The 18436-nt window shown below is 42.6% G+C and overlaps 1 protein-coding gene across 7 annotated transcripts in view; it reads left to right on the forward strand.

Annotated features, from left to right (window-relative positions):
- Positions 1 to 2076: 2076 nt before the first annotated feature.
- The window catches only part of rnf220a (ring finger protein 220a), a 144627-nt gene continuing 128267 nt past the window's right edge, over positions 2077 to 18436 (forward strand). For 3 of the 7 annotated variants that reach the window (XM_007229306.4, XM_007229308.4, XM_007229309.4), the window contains exons 1-2: positions 2081 to 2530; positions 12426 to 13265. In XM_007229306.4, coding sequence (XP_007229368.1) covers positions 12608 to 13265 — 658 coding nt within the window. In that variant the 5' untranslated portion in view covers positions 2081 to 2530; positions 12426 to 12607. Of the gene's footprint in view, positions 2531 to 12425; positions 13266 to 18436 lie in introns of all 7 variants that reach the window. The other 4 variants (XM_007229304.4, XM_007229307.4, XM_007229303.4 and 1 more) reach the window with 2 other exon arrangements.

Consider the following 18436-nt stretch of genomic DNA (forward strand, 5'->3'; position numbering starts at 1 on the left):
TCACTTTACTGTTTCTGAACTCTAACTGCTGTTTTATTACTGTAGATTCACACTGTTAGACTATCTGATACCTCTTCTATCTTCTAATGAACTGTTACCATCTGAATGGTGAAGTGAGAAGAGACTATTTGCAGCTGAATGAAGCCTCTTAGGCTACTGTACCACTACTTTTAAATCCGCCACGGCGGAGACACACAAGAGCCTCTGCATTACTTGTAATGGCTTCAATCGAGTCATTGGAACGTGTTTGTTATTTGATAGAGTCCGGGGAGAATGTGAAATGGCTCAAATCGAATGAGGAGGCTCTCCAAATGGAGAGTGCAAGAAGATTTCTGCTTAAGCCCGGTAAAAAGAGCTGTCATCAAAGCACTCCTCCACCAGTCCACACCAGTCCATTTACAAACACGTTAAGAGACTGAGTCCTGAAATTTGATTTTGAATGGAGAGGGACCCCGGTCGTGGATGGGCTTTTTCCTCCTCTACTGCACTGACACTCAAACGGAGGTGATTAGCAATACAACAGAGGACTAATGTGGAGGAGCAGGACCCTTATGGCTGCCCATCACCCCCCACAGTCTCTCTCAGATCCATTCAAACCTGCTCCCATTCACCCAGACCAACCTTCTCATTTCATCTAAAACAATGGACCCACATGCATGAGATGAGCATTCACAGCTCAGGGTCTGTATGTATATGTATAGTGTACAGATGCTGCTATAAACCCGTGTGAGCTGTAAGCATGGCTAAACTGTCCTGCAGTTCTGACTGTTTCCAGCAGGTGGACCGTATTTATGGCGGCTGTAGAGTTATTTTGTCAGTCTCACTCACTGCACATTAAACCACACTGCCCTAAACTAAACAGCATTTACAGAAGTGCTGGAACTGACCACAAACACACAAACACATTAATGCTTACAAACACTTTTATATATATTTCATTATTTTGTTTATCTGTAGCTATAGAAACAATTATTTAAAAAATGTTTGCCTCTTACAGTGGGTTTGCTAAGTAGACTTAGAACCCAAGTAGACTTAAAAGGTACCACGGGTCCATTAAAACTTAATGCTGACTACTTTTAGTTTTTAATATTCTTTTAATTATATTTTATTCTTAATTAAAAAATAAATAAAACATTCCAAAATTACAAAAAGCGTGGTTATGTTTGTGGGGAAGGGTCGCTTATTTTTTTTAAGTAAAATGTAGGAAATGTGCTTACCCAGATTTGGGTTGGCTTCTGTTTTACAGGTTTCCTTTTGTGTAACTGACACGTATATAAATATATTTGATATAATATAATCTACATTTACATATGATGTAATATTATGTATATGATTAACATTTAACATTTAGCAGCCTTTTTTGTTTTACTGTTATTATGCTTATTGTCTAGGGCACAAACCCAAAGCTTTTAAATGATGTTAAAAATAATTCTGTGTCTTCTATTTACAGACCTACAGTATTTACTGACCTTTTACTACCCATATATTTCTTTTTTAGTTATGCTCTGCATATGAAAATATATATTTAAAAAACCCTATCTTTATTTAGGCCACAGCATATAGTGCGCAGAGTAGTCAGGACTAGCCATGAGATGGTATGGTAAACAAAAATAAAATTTTGTAAACTTTTGAACAGGAGAGGATGGGTCCTCACTGTGTGTCTTTGTTAATCATAAGGTTTCGTCCGTTTTTCACAGGTTTCTGGAGGTTTTGTGTTTTTGTGTTTTATGTATTTCAGATTAAACTAAGTTGGTGTTAGTCAAGGTCCATGTCCTCTGTAACTCTTTGTGTTTTTTGCTGTTTATTGATACACCTATTTATTCATAATCTCTCTATCTCTCTCTAGTTATCTCTTTCTGTCTGTGTGTCTCTCTCATTCTAAACTGTGTTTAATTTGTCGCGGACATCTTTCCTACTGTCCTCCAGTCGAGTACTGAACCCCCAGCAGTGGCGCTGAACTGCCCCCCGGGACAGTGGAGAGGTGGGCTGCGCGTGGTGGTGGGGATTGTTAGTGGGTAGCAGTGGGAGTGTGTGTGCGCGTGAGTGTGTGCGCGCGTGAATGTGTGTGTCAGTCAGTGAGCAAACCTGGCGCTGAGCGGCAGCACTGCACCTCCAACGCTGCTGTCAGCGCGCGCTTACATCCACCTCAACTCGAGCCTCGCGCTAGCCAGCCTTTTCCGTCCAGTCCGCACGGGGCTCTCTCTCTCTCTTTCTGTCTCTCTCTCCCCCTCCTTAATCGGTTCACGCGACTGAGGCGCGCGCTCTCCAGCCGGGAACAGTGCTCCTTACTCGGCCCCGCCGCCTCACGCTGTCCTCGGCGCGCTGCGGTCACTTTTACCCTCCTCCTCCTGCTCCTGCTGCTGTTCCATCCACCTTCATCTCCTCCACCACATGCTCCTCGTTCTTCGCGCTGCGCTCGCGCTCACTGTCTCAGCTGTCCCGGACCGAGCCGCTGGAGGAGAGGAAGTAAAGTTTGTGTTTGAGGATAACCGGACTCTCAGGACATTCCCGCGAAGGAATTTTAAACACGGTAAGTCTGAATTATTACTCTGTTTACTCGTTTTAGATTCATCCGCTCTGTTTACCTTCGTTTAAATCAATACAATTTCTCACTTTACTTCATTTAACTAAAACAAGAAGAAGAAATAAAAACAATCGCAGCTAATTCTGTCTCTCAGGCACGCGCGCTTACGTGTGTGTGTAAAAGTATGTGTATTTTTTTTGAGAGTGTTAAAAGCGGACTTGTTTACAACGTTACTGTAAAACTCTGTAAGAAAGTTTTCCAAGTTGCTGAGTTTTTGTGTGTTCATTTTAGCGAAGAGTTTAAACGGTCTATCGCATTATTTAAAGTTAGCGTTAATTAATCCGGTTCTTGTCGGTCTCTGATTGGTGTTTTTTTCGTGTCGGTAAATGTTGTTGTAAGTGAGGTTCGGACTGTCACTGGACTCCCTTTAAAAAAACTGTAAAAACAGTAACATCCAGTCCACAGCTCAGGTGTGGGTTGAAGTGGGTCGCTGTGATTTGTTTATAAACACTGCTGTACTGATATAAACGAACCTTCAGATTATTCAGTCCACAGTCTAATTTAGTTTCATTTAGATGGTATCGGTATGTGTGTGTGATGGTGATAATCAGACGAAGCTTCAGTGTTCTAGAGACTTTAGAGGTGATGCAGCCCTCAGGCCTAGAGAGTTTAACACACGCGCACGAGTTATAGCCAAACAAGAGTGTAGTCTATATAACTGATGCCGGTGAATTAGCCTACTTCACTAACTAACTAATGTTTTCATATGAGCTCGTGAGTAATCCCGAATCCAATCCCAACGCATGCGAGGCCCTTTCTTCGCGCGGGGAAGTGGAGATTGGTAAAACTATTTTTTGTATGCGAACAAAAAGTTTGTTTGGTGGAGTTTCACATCGTTACTGTTTCGCATCGTTATTTCTTGTAAAAAAAAAACAAAAATCAGTCAGTGTTTTGTTTGATTTTAAGGCCGATATATGTGGTCTGGGTGTGTATGTGTGTGTGTTCTGCTTGTTTTACTGCTCCGCGTTTTTATGGCCGTCTCGGTAATCAGAGCAGGAATTAAGGGCCCAATGTTGCGGCTAATTCAGATTTGGCGTCGAAGCCGCAGTGCTGGAGGCTCCAGGCCCCCCACACACAACCTAACACAATGCTCACACCACATACACTCACACAAACACAGTGAGTTTTGCTGTGTTTAGATGCTCAGTCGGGAGAAGAAGAAGGAAACACCTGTTTTAGTCGGACCTCGGAGCAGTTTACACCCCGTTAACCGAACCCGCCCAGATCTCGGATTTAGAGTTTCCTCACTTCACTCCTGTAAACACGGCCAGCTGTACTATTTATTTACTACGTACCGAGCAAAGCGAATGGGTGGAAATATTACAGAAATCATTTATAGAAATTAAACACTTTAATAGAGATATAGTATTATTAAACAAAAGGGTTTCATTAATGTGTTCTTTTGAAAATCTATCGAAAACCAAACGCGCTTAAAACTTATAGTTTAATTTACTTTAAATATAATAAGACTAAAACTCCCTACACTGCCCGTGAAACAGTGATTTAGGGAAATGCAACAAGTTAAAAGTATTATAAACCTTTAAAACATTTTTCCGTGTTTGCTTATTTTAATATCTGCATTTTAATTCAGTTTTATTAAAAAATATATTCATTGTATTCATTTTAAAGTGTTAACTGTTTTACTGTTAACAAAATAAAGCCATTTCTTTCATAATCTTTTGTTAACAAGATAATCTTTGAAGCATAATATTTGAAATTAATGTATTTCTATCTTTATTTACCAGCTCTTGTGATAACAAATAAGCGTGTTGTTATTAGATGCGAGTTATAAATATAAAACCAATGAAAATAAAAACGCGCCAGACTTTGTAATAATATTTGTAATAATAGTGATTTTATGCGTTTTCTTTCCTATCTTACTTCCTAATGTGATTCTCGCCGTTTTTGCTCGGTGTGTACTTTTCCCGCGTGTAATTTGTGTTTGTAGAGCGCTTCATAAATCTTAATAATCGTCCTTGAAATGTTTATAGAGCATGCAGCCAGGTCTCACACACTCTCAAACACTCTCTCACAGACAATACAGTGGTTTATTCCTGAAGAAAGTAAAGCGTTATTTTCGGGTTTCTGAGATAACCGCGTTTACTGATGCAGCTTCCGATAAAAAACGAATCTATACTGATGCAAAAGCATTATTAAAATAATAAACATTAACCTAGATAACACAGCTCCATCCTTATTGGAATGTTTCTGTGAGGAAAGAATGTTGAATTTTGATAATAGTTCTAAAAGTTATTTTTATTATTTTTAAAACAAAGAAGCAGTCTGGTTGAGTCCGTGCTTACAGCACAAAAGTGAGGAGAACGTGAGGAAGCGAGATCCGACTCATCTCCTCCTGAACTTAGTCTGATTATCTCCTCACTCTCAGATCTGCTGCTGGAGTTTACTCCGTTTTGCCGGAGTGAGGGGGTGAATGCGGTTGGAGGTGAGGGAAATGTTGGATGTGGGTTTGGGTTCAGTGCTGGTGGTGCTGGTAGTGTTAATAGGGTTAGGAGCGGGTTTTACTCTGGAAAAGAGGCTCAGACAGGAGCTGAAGACAGAGGAGATTTAATTGTTTTCAAGTTTGTAACTCTGGCGGAATAAAACAACACCCGGGTTTACTATATTATTGTTATAATTGTTTTATTATTGTTATTAATTTAGTACCCTGTTGATTTATTATGATTATTATTATTATTATTATTATTATTATTATTATTGTGCGTGTTTAGTGTGTTTTTGCCGTTTACGAGCTATGTGATGAAGTCGCTCAGTTTAGACTGCGAAAAAGCTGCTGGAAAGTGTGTGAGCTGGAGGACTGCCGATTAGAGCGTTTTATATTAAATGTAAGACACGTTTAATTTGTTAAAAAAATAAATACATTGTAGTGGAAGAGCAATTTTTAAAAACTAACAAACTAAACAATTATATAACATATAATCTAACCTAAAGTAAATAGTCACTTATATCACTGTTTTACAGCAGTGATATAAGCAGATGTTTTTAATTTATATGTTTTTAATTACATTAATATTTCTTTATTTTAGCATTTCTTTTACAATTGCTATTAATCTAATGTACTATTGCATTGTTATTATTGACATCATTATTATAATATTGCTATTATAAATATTATTTTGTTGTATTAATTGGTAATTTGCTGTTTTAAATTGTTTTATTATTTCATCGCAATTGTAAGTGGTATTTAACTTGTATTTCCCGCTTTTGTTATTTTTATATAAGGCCTAATAATTCGTTTTCTTTAAAACAAATAATAGTTATTTTAATTTAATGTCTTCAAGTTGTGACGCAATTTCTTAAACCCTAATTATCCCCCCAGTGTGAATTAACCGAATTAAAAGATCTGAATTATTCACGGGAGCTCGTGCTGATGTCAGTAGTGATGTGTGTGATTATAGGGCTGTGCTCTCTCCACCGAGCGCACACAGTTTTATTTTTGAGTTTCGGCTCTACTTATTAAGCATGGTTTTTTAAATCATAAAACGAAAGATCTCATATTATTTTGTTACATAAATCATAGATTTTGCTTTGTCTTGTAATAGTTAATTAAAACAGTAATTCTCTTATGTGTACAGCGCTTGTGGCACGATAGAATAAAAGTGAAATATAAAGTACATTTTTAACAGTTTTCGCAGCAAGCTTTACCAGTGCGTTTGTCTAAGATCGATCACCTTGTTATTTCTGCCACATCCCGGCTCTGCGACAGTGTCCGTGATACACGTTACAGGGCGTTACGCGTTACAGGGTGGTAATTGCAAATCAGCACCCTTTCTAATTAAACACTAATTTTCAACCTCCGTGCGCGCAGGGTACCAGGAGGCGAGCCTGTCTAGTACAGTAACGCGGCGGGAATCGTGTACAGATTGGTGTTGGTGGTAGATTGTATCAGACCGAGCTGTCGATAGGGAACGAGGGTGTAAACAGTTATCTATTATTGAGGAGAGTCTAGGGTGCCAGTAGTGATCGCCAGCACAAATCAGCATGTGTGTATTAGTGTGTGTGTGGCAGTGGTCAGAGGTGGAGGGGGGGGGGGGGGGGGGGGGGGTGATGGGGGTGCTCCTTTGTAGTCCAATGCTGGCTCTGAGCACGGAGGAGCCAGACACCTTGCAAATAATCTGGGCTTAGTGAGGAATTAGTTGGCTCAGGTGGGCGGGATGAGGCAAACAGTCGGTCCGCGGCTGAAATGAATGAATAGCCTCGGCAGAACCGGAAACTTCTAGCACCATTCTGTCCACAATTAATCAATGTTTCATTGCGCCTGACTTTTATTTGAAAAGCGAATCCCTTTTTTTCTCTTTTTAACCCCCCTCCCCCTCCATTTTTCCCTTTGTACTTTTTAAGCAAATCTTTTACCGTTTGGGGTGAGTGAGAGTAGGAGGCTTTAGGATAAAGTTTAGTGGCGTTCCCTATACTTGAACACTTGTGCACTTGCGCGCGCATGTATGCAGGCCGAAGACGGTAGCATCCAATAAAGCAGTGATTGATTACCGCTATTTATCGCAGGGTTTTATTGTGTGTCATACACTGTGTGTATGTGTGGTAGTTGGGGGGGTATGGGGGGTGGGATTTATTTGTTGATAGTGAAGTGGAGAGTGGTGAGGCACAGCTTGCACGAGCGGTATTGATTTCGTTTGCTGTACGTTCATGAGTGTCATTATCTCTCTGTGCGCGCTTGCTCTGACATTAAATTCCACTTTCTCGCAGACCCCCTATCCGTGTTTCTCGCCGCCGCGTTTTTTTGGGTGTAATTTCTATTTCTGCAGCTGAGGCGCGTTTATTGGATCGCCCCACTTTGGATGAGGACGCGCACGAGAACGCGCAGTACAGTGCATCCCGGAGACGGAGACGATCGACGACACTTTCGATAGCTTGGCACGCGGACAGGCCGGCGGTCGAAAGCGTCGCCGCTCGCCATCGTCAGAGCCTGGCACTTCGCGACCCCTTACTACCACATAATGTGCGTTAAATATCTGTTCTCATCAACACTCATAATACTTTTTTCCAGTAACCAAAACCAAAACACTTTTAGACAAGAATCTCAGTTTATACTGACCACTCTACACTTACTATAATAGTTTCAGTAATACCAATAAAAGCGAGCTTGTTTAAAAACAAGCCTTGCCCCTTTATTTTACCCTAGCAACAGATGTTTAATTGGACCAGTTTTAATGTCTTATGGTCGTTTCAGCAACAAGTCACGCGTTGGCATCCTTATTTTCACATAAAATCTACGAAATATATCTGGCAATTCAGAAACTTATAAGTTATAAGTTACGTTCCGAATAAGTCTGATAATTCAGTCTCCATAAATATCTACAAGGACATTCTATTTATCTAAAATCTATAAAGACGTTTAGAATAATTGAGTCTCCACAAAGATATACAAATAAGTATAATAATTCTTAAACATTTTCTGATAATGGACTCCCCATAAAGATGTACAAATAAATTCTTATTATTTAATATATGTAAAGATTTATAAAATAAATCTGCTAATTCAGTCTCCATAATTATCTATAAAACAAGTCTGATAGATATGTCTCAAAAGGGATATTATTTAATTTCTATAAAGACTGATAAAGCAGAAGACAGTGTGGAAGAGTGTAGTTTGGTTAGTTGTGTCCTAATCTTTGGAGAAGGTAAAAGTTGCGCAGGGTATTCAGCTGGTTTTGCAGTGGGCCTGTGGATGAACAGAGGAGTTGGAGTGGTGCTGAGCTCCTCCAGACGATGGCATTTCACAAAGTTGTTTTTTTTTTTTTTTTGGAGAGTGAAGTAGTGTTCCTCCAGAAAGCCGGTGTCATTTCCTGCCACGCTGCTGAGAGCACTCCACTCTGGGCTGGTGTGTACGGAGTGTTTAGAGCAGTGTTGGTACCGGGGTCTCAGACAGTGTTCTGATATATTATCAGATCTTCAGGCGAGCTGTGTCTGATCAGAGCACGTTCCAGTGCTGCTGAAGATTGTCCAGTAATTGGTGTGAAATCTGCTGGTCATGCACGCTCTGCGCCCACTTGCCTGTTTTGTCTTTGTCACCGTCTCTTCGGAGAGAGGGGGGCAGTGTGTGTGTGTGTGTGTGTGTGTGGGTCTGAGAGGAGAGGCAAAATGGTGCGAGAAAGTGAGAGAGATTGACTGTCAGATTGTGTTTGTGTGTGTGTGTGATTCAACCTCCCTTAACATCTAAGATCTATTAAACAAGTCTGATTATTCAGTATCGTCAAATATATTTAAAATAAGTCTCACTGTTCAAACTAAGAAAGATGTACAAATTAAGTCGGATTATTTATTATCTATAAAATCGTCTATCTGATAACTGTGAGGCAGAGAATAGTTGTGTATGCATGAATGTGGGAGGGAGTATGTGTATATATATGTGTGTGTGTGTGTGTGTGTGGTGGGGTGTTGAATGACAGTGTCTGCCCTGTCCCGTAATAAAATGTAAAAGTGGCTCTTTCACGGTTGTCAGAAGAGTCTAAACACACTGACAGACAGACAGGCAGCCGGCCGGGAGCTGAGCCTAGGTCTGAGCCGTGTTCTCTCAAACTTCTGCGTGCAAACTCCCCGCGCTCCGCCGCCGTCCGGCCTGACACACGTTTGTTTTTTATGAAATTGGATCCCGCTGAGGAAACCTGCCCGTGACATCTTCCTATTTATCTTTATTGTGTCTGGGAGCTGCTCCCTCTCTCCTGCTTTAGATCAGCGACTCTCGGAGAGAGGAGGAAACACGGCGCACATCATCACCACTGACACCTCTAAACCATCACCACGCAGCGCCCGCTCGCCCCCGATTCGCTGCACCAAACACACACCGAGAGCTTTAGTCACGAGCCTGCAATAATATCCCCATTATCATAATTTTTCACCTTTTTTCTTCATAATGTGAATCTGGCATATTGTGTCATAATTTCATGATGCAATGGTGGAACAATAATGCTCCAAAATAAATCTAAATACAATATTTTTACATTACACTGATAATTCCCCAAAAAGTTAAGAAGACTTTTTTCCTCTGTAACGTTGCCATTTTTTTGTATGACAGCGGTAATATGCTTCACGCTTTTTTATTTATCCTTACTGGGTAGGATATATATCAACATATAATCGACCTAATACTACCTGATAGAAGATCATCTGTGTGTGGTTTAATCCAAAATAAATTATGAAATTCAAGTCATCACTTGCGAGGAAACGGTTTGGTTGGTTTGCTTTGGTTGGTAGGTTTATTTTCTCAATCTCAAAACATCGAAAATAATATAAAAATAAAAAGTGAATTTTTTACTTTGAAAAGTAAGTCAGTAAATTACAACCAAGAGTCAAACTGTCTTATGGCTAATATTGTTTTAAAAATCATATTGCATAGACGTCTCTCTTAGGTTTATTATTACATGTTCTTTTTAGTTCAGTTGTATAGCCCCATTTATAATATGTTTTATCAGTTGAGTGAATGAGCAGAGAACACTGATTAAATGTGTCAAATGGACTGGCAGGCTTTGAGAAATATGAGAAACTGGTCCTGGCATGTATATTCCATTATATAGTTGGAAAGAATAAGGAGAAACAGCAGCAGAGGGATGAGTGGCGCTCACTTTTTGCACTTATTCACTCTCTCACTATCCATCTTCTCTCTGTATCTCTGTGGCGTGTCAATGTGTATCAGGCTGATTCACCACTCCTTCTGGTCATACTGGAACACTGTTTTCTCAGTGTTTATGCGCAAATGCATGTGTGTACATGTGTCAGTCTGTGTGTGTGTGTGTGTGGCAGAGGTAACAGGCGGACAGACCAGCTGCAAAAATGAACAGCACATCTGTACACTGCTTAGCTTACTTATGCCCCTCCCTTGCCTGCACCGTTGGGGGGTATCCCGTGTCCTTTTATTGAATCGCCCGCTCGGCCCGGCTGCACTGATGGCAATGATAATAAAATTCAAATACCCAGGTAGGCAGGGATGATTAGCACATCTGTACAACACTCAGCCTATTTAGGCCTTTCCTCTCTCTCTCTCCCTCTCTCTCTCACGCTCTTGCCATTGGGGGATATCCTGTGTCCTTTTATTGGATTGTCAGTTTCACACTGCTTGGCTGTGCTGATGGTAATGATAATAAAATTGAAATATCCAGGTACTTACCACTGTATTACCTTGCTATCAACACCTAGCCACACTCATTTCTCCCAGATTATTTTCCTTTTTTTCCAACGGGAGAGATTCGATATAGAAGCACAGAGCTGTTGAGAGAGAGAGAGACTGAGGAGGAGGCTGTTTGATATCAGGGCATTTTGGAGGTGCCGTTTCCCTGGCTAGCGAAAAGACAAGCGCGTAATGCGATTCTTGGGCGTCTGGCCAATGCCGAGTGGTGTAGTGTAACCCATTCTCAACAACAGACAGGAAAAGGAGCGAGCGCGCTCCCTCACCATGTATGTGATAATGTAAAGCTCTTTACAGGACCACAGAGTGTGCATGTGCGTATGTGTGTGTGTGGGGGTGTATGGGGGTTGCAGATGTTCAGATCAGGTTATAAAATTGATTTGAATGAGTGTTCTGGACAGCTGATATCTGTAAAAATGCCTGCGTAAAATTCCCCAGGAGTTTCTTTGATGCCGTTTGATCTTCCGTGTGGCATGTGAAATAGCTGCCCGGTGACACAAGACACAAGGAGAAAGGCCCGTCCTCGTGAATTACCGTAGCACACCCAGAACCACCCATTTTTTCCACACAGATCAGCTTCAGTATCGTATGCTACTTTTCTTCTCTCCTCGTGGCTCTTGTGTTTAGATTTCCGCAAAATGACTCATGAATAATTCCCTGTTTACGAGAAAGCTCCCCCACATTACCATAAATACAGTGCTGAAGCTTGTCTCTGTAAATGAACATATAGGGCAGTGCGGGTATTTGGGCTGTAGTGTAATCAATTAATGGTACTCAAGCAAAGCATTGAGTGCGGATCATTACAATCAATTACCAATTTCATGTAATTCCATTCTCCATTTAACTTGTAATAGTAGATCACCTCCGAGGCACCCCGGAGGGAGTTGAAATAGCATATGCATAAAACTCACACACACGCACACAGTTTTTCCAAAAAAAAAAAAAAAAGTTCTTGCGACTCATTAAATCCACTCACACTTCGGCCAATCACTGCATCTAATCCTCGTGGGGCTCCCGGGCTGTTGGACCGCAGCACGGGGTCAAGAGGTGAAGTGCGGCTAATTTATTCATTCAGTCAGATTTCCTGTGCAGATGGCAGGCTGATACGCTATCAGTATGAGAATCCCATCGGCGAGGAAAGGGCCCAAGTGCTCACACGAGCAGGCCCGCTCTCTTATCTGATCAGTGCGAAGGCCTTATCAGCCTTAGACGCCGCTCCGCTCCACAGCCGCCGAGATGGGGGAATAAGAGGCTTATACGCGATCTGGACCGCAGATTTGCGGTGGAGGAAAGTTTCCATTTTAGGATGTGGAGAGCAAAAAGTTTGGGTTGCACTTTTATTTTGATGGTCCATAGTAAGATTTGTAGATGCTGGCCTTCATTTACGATCAGCTAAACTACTTTTTTGTTGGAATGTTGATCACAATTCAAGACCTCCTGCAACATGTTTTGGTCACTGAAATGCACTGTCAGTCCCGTTTTTCAACCTTCTTTTTAAACAAGGCAAGTAGGCAAATGTAACTTTCTGTTTTTCTTTAACCTTACACTAAAAACAAAACTCTGTGGACAACCCTGGTCTGCATTGTTGTTGCAGATCACTTTATGATTAGCAGTAAGTTTTGAGCGTGTGTAGATAAACTCTAGCCAACTATTCTTCTAACCATCTGTTGCTCTGTCCTACAGGAGGAGTCCTGTTCAGGCCAGACCCCCCCAGTGATAGGCGTCCAGACGCCCTGTTTTAAACAAGGAGGACGGACCGACCGGTCGGCACCATACTCCCCATACCGTTCCCCCCCACTCTCTTCTCTCCACCCCTCCCCCTGACCCCTCCTCCACCCGTACCCACCAGCAGCCCCGCCAGCAAGATGGACCTGCACCGGGCCGCCTTCAAGATGGAGAGTTCATCCTACCTCCCCAATCCCCTGGCCTCTCCAGCGCTCATGGTGCTGGCGTCCACAGCGGAGGCAAGTGTCCGTGATGCCTCCATTCCCTGCCAGGGACCACGGCCATTTGGTGCTCCTTCCTCAGCAGAGAAGGATGTGCACCTGCCTTTTGGTAATGGCTCTTACACTTTTGCTTCTATGTACCATCGGCAGGGTGCCGTACCCACCTTTGCCAATCGTGACTTCCCACCCTCGCTGCTCCACCTACACCATCAGTTTGCTGCACCTCCACCCAACCTGGACTGCTCACCCCTGGGCATGCTGAACCACAGCGGCGTGGGCGCCTTCCGGCCCTTTGCCTCACCGCCAGAGGATCGTGACCATCAGGCCTCCTCGGGTGCATATCAGTCAGCCTTCACCCCCGCCAAGCGCTTAAAGGGCTGCCTGGAGGCCGATGCCTCGCCCCATCTGCGCTACTCGGACGCTGAGGGCAAAGAGTACGACTACGCCGGTGCCCAGATTGCCTCTGCCTCACCCGGCGCCCTGAAGGCTGCCGAGGATGGCAAGAAGATCTTTGCAGTGTCCGGCCTGCTGTCGGACAGAGAGACTTCGTCCAGCCCGGAGGACCGCATCGAACGCTGTGAGTGAACCCCTGATTATTGAGATCCATTTTAGCATTTCAGTTCAGTTTATGTTCAGTTTTGTCACTATCATGAGAAAACGTCAGAATTTTAGTTTTGCTTACGTCATATAGACTGGCATGCCACATGTCACTGCACAAGAACTAGTATTGCCAGAGTCAATTGTCTGTTCAAAGGGACAATTCCAGCCAGATGCCACCAGTACGATCTTTACATAACTCACAATATATCACCTCACCACTTATACAGACATGGGGGTTTCCATAATGTCTTCTGAGGGAACATTTTAAGACCTATGTATATAGTGTTGTCCCATGACGTTTGGCATGTCAGTGTTCATTCTTTACAGGTAATAGACGCTCACTTAAAAACGTGTAAAAAAAAAATCAAATTCAAATGTGCCTATTTTTTAATGATGCATCTTTGCACACATACAAGTAATAGCTGATTAAATGGACTGTGATTGAAGGTAATAAATAGTTGTACAGGTAGCTTGCTAGGTTATCCAGCGTGCTAACTGCTCACACCAATACACACCCAGAAGAATTAAATGTGGGGCAATGCTAGTGGATTGCCAGCCAGTATGAGTGCAGGGTTATTGGGTAACACTTTTTATCCCGTGTTTTTATGCAGTCCATTTGGTGTCCAGAGTAATTCAGCTCGCTTTACAGACAGAGGTTTTCCACAGTCTGGGGGTTGCGGTTAAAAGCGAAGAGCATCCAGACACATTTGCTCGTATGACACATTAGCGCAGAGCGGCTCTGAGACTGTGTCCCCTGTCACCGGTCAGACTAGCGGGGTGTTTGGACAGGGTGGCCCGCTGCTCCTGCGGCTTAGATCAGTTCCACAGATACAGGCCATCAATGAAACTGAGGTGTGTGTGTGTGAGAGAGAGATGAGAAATGAAATACGGAATGAGGGCTGTGTGTTGAGTGTGTGTGTGTGTACACTTCAGTCTGCAGGGAGGGAGTTGAGGGGTATTACTGACAGTAATCCAGCCTCACCTCTCTTTCTCAAATACATTTGGAATCTCAGTGAAAACAGTGAGAGCACACACACCACATATACACATACACACACACACACACACCTGTCATCAGTGTTCAGTGTTATGGTGCAGGGTGTACATCTTTAGCACTAAAGCTTCAATCACTACTTTCTCTCCTTACCACCCATGACACACACAATGCCTGGCACCCCCTCTGTACATACATCAAACCCATCCGTCTACCTGCTGACACAGAGCATGTGTGTGTATGTGTGTGTGTATGGGCCTCGTTATCTTGGCTCGTAATTGCTGGCGCAGAGTCGTTGGTGGCGGCTCTCGTTGGATGTTCCTGCCTCTTGTGCCTTTTCTCCTTGTTCTCTCACTTTATTTAGCTGTTCTTTACATCTCTCCGCTCCCATCTTCCTCTGCCCCCCTTGTTCCTTCGCTCTAATCCCTCACCCCTCCTCACTTCTCTCTCTGTCTTTCCCCCTCTCTCTCTCTCTCTCTCTCTGAGCTGTCTGTACTGAACTCCTGCGATTTCTACTTTTCCATCACTTTTTTACATGTGAGTCTGCATCCCCATCTCTCGCTCTACACTGGGGTGCGACAGGCATCCAGGGACAGGAAAGCGACAGCATGAGAGAGAGTGAGAGAAAGAGAGACAGAGAGAGAGAGAGAGAGAGAGAGAGAGAGAGAGAGAGAGAGAGATAGAAGCACCCTTGATGGAACAGACGAGAGACAGGAGCAGCCAGCTGAGACTGATCGGATAAAGAGCCCAACACACAGCAAGAGAGAGGGCTGAGAATGACACCCTGCAGGAAACGAGAGAGGAAAGGAGAGAGAGAGAGAGAGAGAGAAAGTGAAAGGGAGAGGTAAATGTATAGCTTAGTTTTATGCATTGAATATTATGATCATTAACATTTTGTTAGTATTGTTTTGTTAAAAACATTGATGACAAAACATCAATACAAATACCAAAATAATTCTAAATAAAAAATAAATGTATTATTTTAGTAATTTATTCCTTAAACATTAATACACATACACTCACACAGTGAGCATGCATGCCCTGAGTGGTGGGCAGCCATCCCTGTGGTAAACAGTGAGGTTTTGCTCAGGGGTCCAACAGTGGCAGTGGCACCTTGCAACCAGTTGGGAATTTAACCCAAAATAACCTACTGCTCTAACTGCTTATCAACAACTACTGCTCTTTATTAATGATTTTATCATTAGTTCATTAATTTATTTGCTTACTGTTGTTAGGGCTGTGATTGCACACTCAGCTAGAGAGAGAACAGAAATAGAAATCCTCATATCTCATCTAGAATTTCTCTTCTGAAACTCTCACTAACACTAACGGTTTTTAACCACATGTCCGTTCTCTCGGCCGGCGAGATTATGACGCCTCGTTCAGGCTCAGATTAACAGTAAGATAACGTCCCTCTCAGGTCCGTCCCGCTGTAACAGCGGCCCTCTCAGTGGCTGTTAATCTGATGCTCGGCGCGGGCGATAAGGGGGAATCCGAGAGGGGATTAGGGTGGGAGCAGGAGAGGCCTGGGAATACACCTGAGAAGAAAATGAGCTGGAGAGGCTGGAGCAGGTCTTTCTCCTCACTCTATGCTTCTCTCTCACTTTCTACCTCTCTCACACTCTCACACACACGCACTCTCACTCACACACACTCTCACACTAACTCCTCTCACACACACTCCTCTCTTTGGGAGCTGTATCTAATTAGATTAAAGCTCAGGCCCACCGAGGCTCTAATGCAATTGAATTTCAGAAGCAGAAGAGGAGACTTAAATTGGGTTCCCCTTGACTGGGTACCATGCTGCTGGTTGTCACACCAGGAGTGGTGTCCTCTCACTCAGTGTGTGTGTGTGTGTGTGTGTGTGTGTGTGTGTGTGTGTGTGTGTGTGTTTTAAGCTGCACTTTCCAACTGAGAGCATGATACTCAGCCGCTGTACTGTCAGGCAGGAAACATCACTATAAAGCTCCATCATCAAACTTTTCATCATATGTTATATTTGTCTTATACAGAAAGATTTCAAACACTGATATGCTGTAATTTGTGTAGTTGTAAATACAAAGCATGGTAGATAACAGAGTCTATAAAAGCAGAGCTAACACAGATTAACTAGTTTGACTGATTTATTTTGGGCTTATATTTTGGTAATAGTAAAAATATATACTATGATTTATTGAAGGTCTAAATGACTTGTAAAAAAAATCAAAAGGCCTTTAAAGTGATTATAAAAAAGTAAAATATTTTTAGCAGTTAAAATAATGACAAAAAATGCCATTAACCACTATTTATATCGACACAGAAATCAAGCACTGTAAATCATTAAAAAAGATTACTCAAATACGTGAGACTGAAGATTATTAAATAAGAAATTTGTAAATTACCTGAAAGCTGTGAAAACTAGCAGCTATTACTTTTAAATAAAGGCATGACTTGTGTGTGTGTGTGTGTCTGACAGCTGGGCCTTGTTTGTTTGCTTTTCTCCCAGCACACATTTACACCACAGAACAGTGCACTGAACCTGACCCAGACAAGCAGCCCACTTCCACATCCCCATCCTCCAGTGTGTGTGTGTGTGTGTCATGGAGAGAGAGAGAGAGAGAGAGAGAGAGAGAGAGAGAGAGAGAGAGAGAGAGAGAGAGAGAGTACCTCGGCCTCGTCGTTACTGCATCCGGGAGTTTCAGTTCGGCAGTGAATGCACTAAAAGATAAAGCTCGCAGAGCGATGTACGCCATCAGGAGAAAATTCTACAATATTGACATTTCCATTCCAATCTGGTGTAAAGTATTCGACAGTGTGATCCAGCCCATTGCGCTGTACGGGAGTGAGGTCTGGGGTCCACTCAGTGAACTCAACTACACTAGATGGGACAAGCATCCAACAGAAGCCCTGCATGCAGAATTCTGTAGATTGATTTTAAAAGTCCAGAGAAAAACTCCAACCAATGCATGCAGGGCAGAATTAGGCCGATTCCCTTTAATAATAAACATCCAAAAACGATCCCTAAATTTTTGGATGCACTTGAAGACGAGTCCCAGTGACACGCTGCATTTTAAGGCGCTACAGAGCCAAGAACTGAACCCTGAAAAGAGCTCCCTCAGTCAGCTGGTCTCGAGGCTTATTAACCCTCTAACAAATCCTAACAATCAGCAGCCTCAGCCCAGCACTGCTTCATCCCCCAAACCCAACATCAGGCACATCACCAAAAACACTCAGAGTGATTATCTGGAACATTGGAGAAAACAAATCCAAACCCAAAACAAGCTAGAATGCTATCGGGCCCTAAAAACAGAGTATGAATTAGGAGAGTATCTCCTGACTGTCCGAGATACGAAGCAGAGACAGATCCTGACCAGGTACAGACTCAGTGACCACAGCCTGGCTATAGAGAGGGGCAGGTATAAACGCTCCTGGCTGCCCAGAGAGGAGAGGAGGTGTGGTCACTGTGAGACAGGTGAGGTCGAGACAGAGCTCCACTTTCTTCTTAAATGTGAAAAATTTAAAGAAACAAGAGAATTATTCATGGACAGATTTAAAGATCTGATTCCAAATTTTGAAAAATTTTCAGAAACTGAAAAATTAGGAATAATTCTGGGAGAGGGGAACACCGCCCCCCTCGCTGCAAAATATGTAGCAACACTTGACAGCCTGAGAGACAGTGAGTAACACCCCCCCCCCCCCCCCCCAAATCCAGTAATTAATATGAGAATCATAATGATTCATATTGTTAACACAGTCTAACTGTTATTATCATTTGTTGTTAGTTGTTGTTATTTTTGTTATCTGTTATATATGTTCATGTCATTGTTATTGATATGAATTGTTGTAATGCTTTGGCAACACTGTACTTTACACAGTCATGCTAATAAAGCTACATTGAATTGAATTGAAATTGAGAGAGAGAGAGAGAGAGAAAAGGAATGAGTGAAAAAACTCAGATGGAATGAAGAAAAGAGAGCGAGGTATGGAGAGGATGAGATAAAAGAAAGAGATAAAAAGGAAGAGTGAAGAAAAACAGCGATGGGACCGGTAATCAGCGGCGCTCTGAGCTGAAAGGCAGACGGCAGCTGCCTTCCTGAGCAGCTGAAATAAAAGCGGAGGGGGAAAGAATCCTTAAGACAACAGCGCAGCCGCGCAGGCTTCCTTCCTGACGTGAC

This window comes from Astyanax mexicanus, chromosome 8 (assembly GCF_023375975.1).
Source record: "Astyanax mexicanus isolate ESR-SI-001 chromosome 8, AstMex3_surface, whole genome shotgun sequence".
In the NCBI taxonomy this organism is placed as follows: Eukaryota; Metazoa; Chordata; class Actinopteri; order Characiformes; family Acestrorhamphidae; genus Astyanax; species Astyanax mexicanus.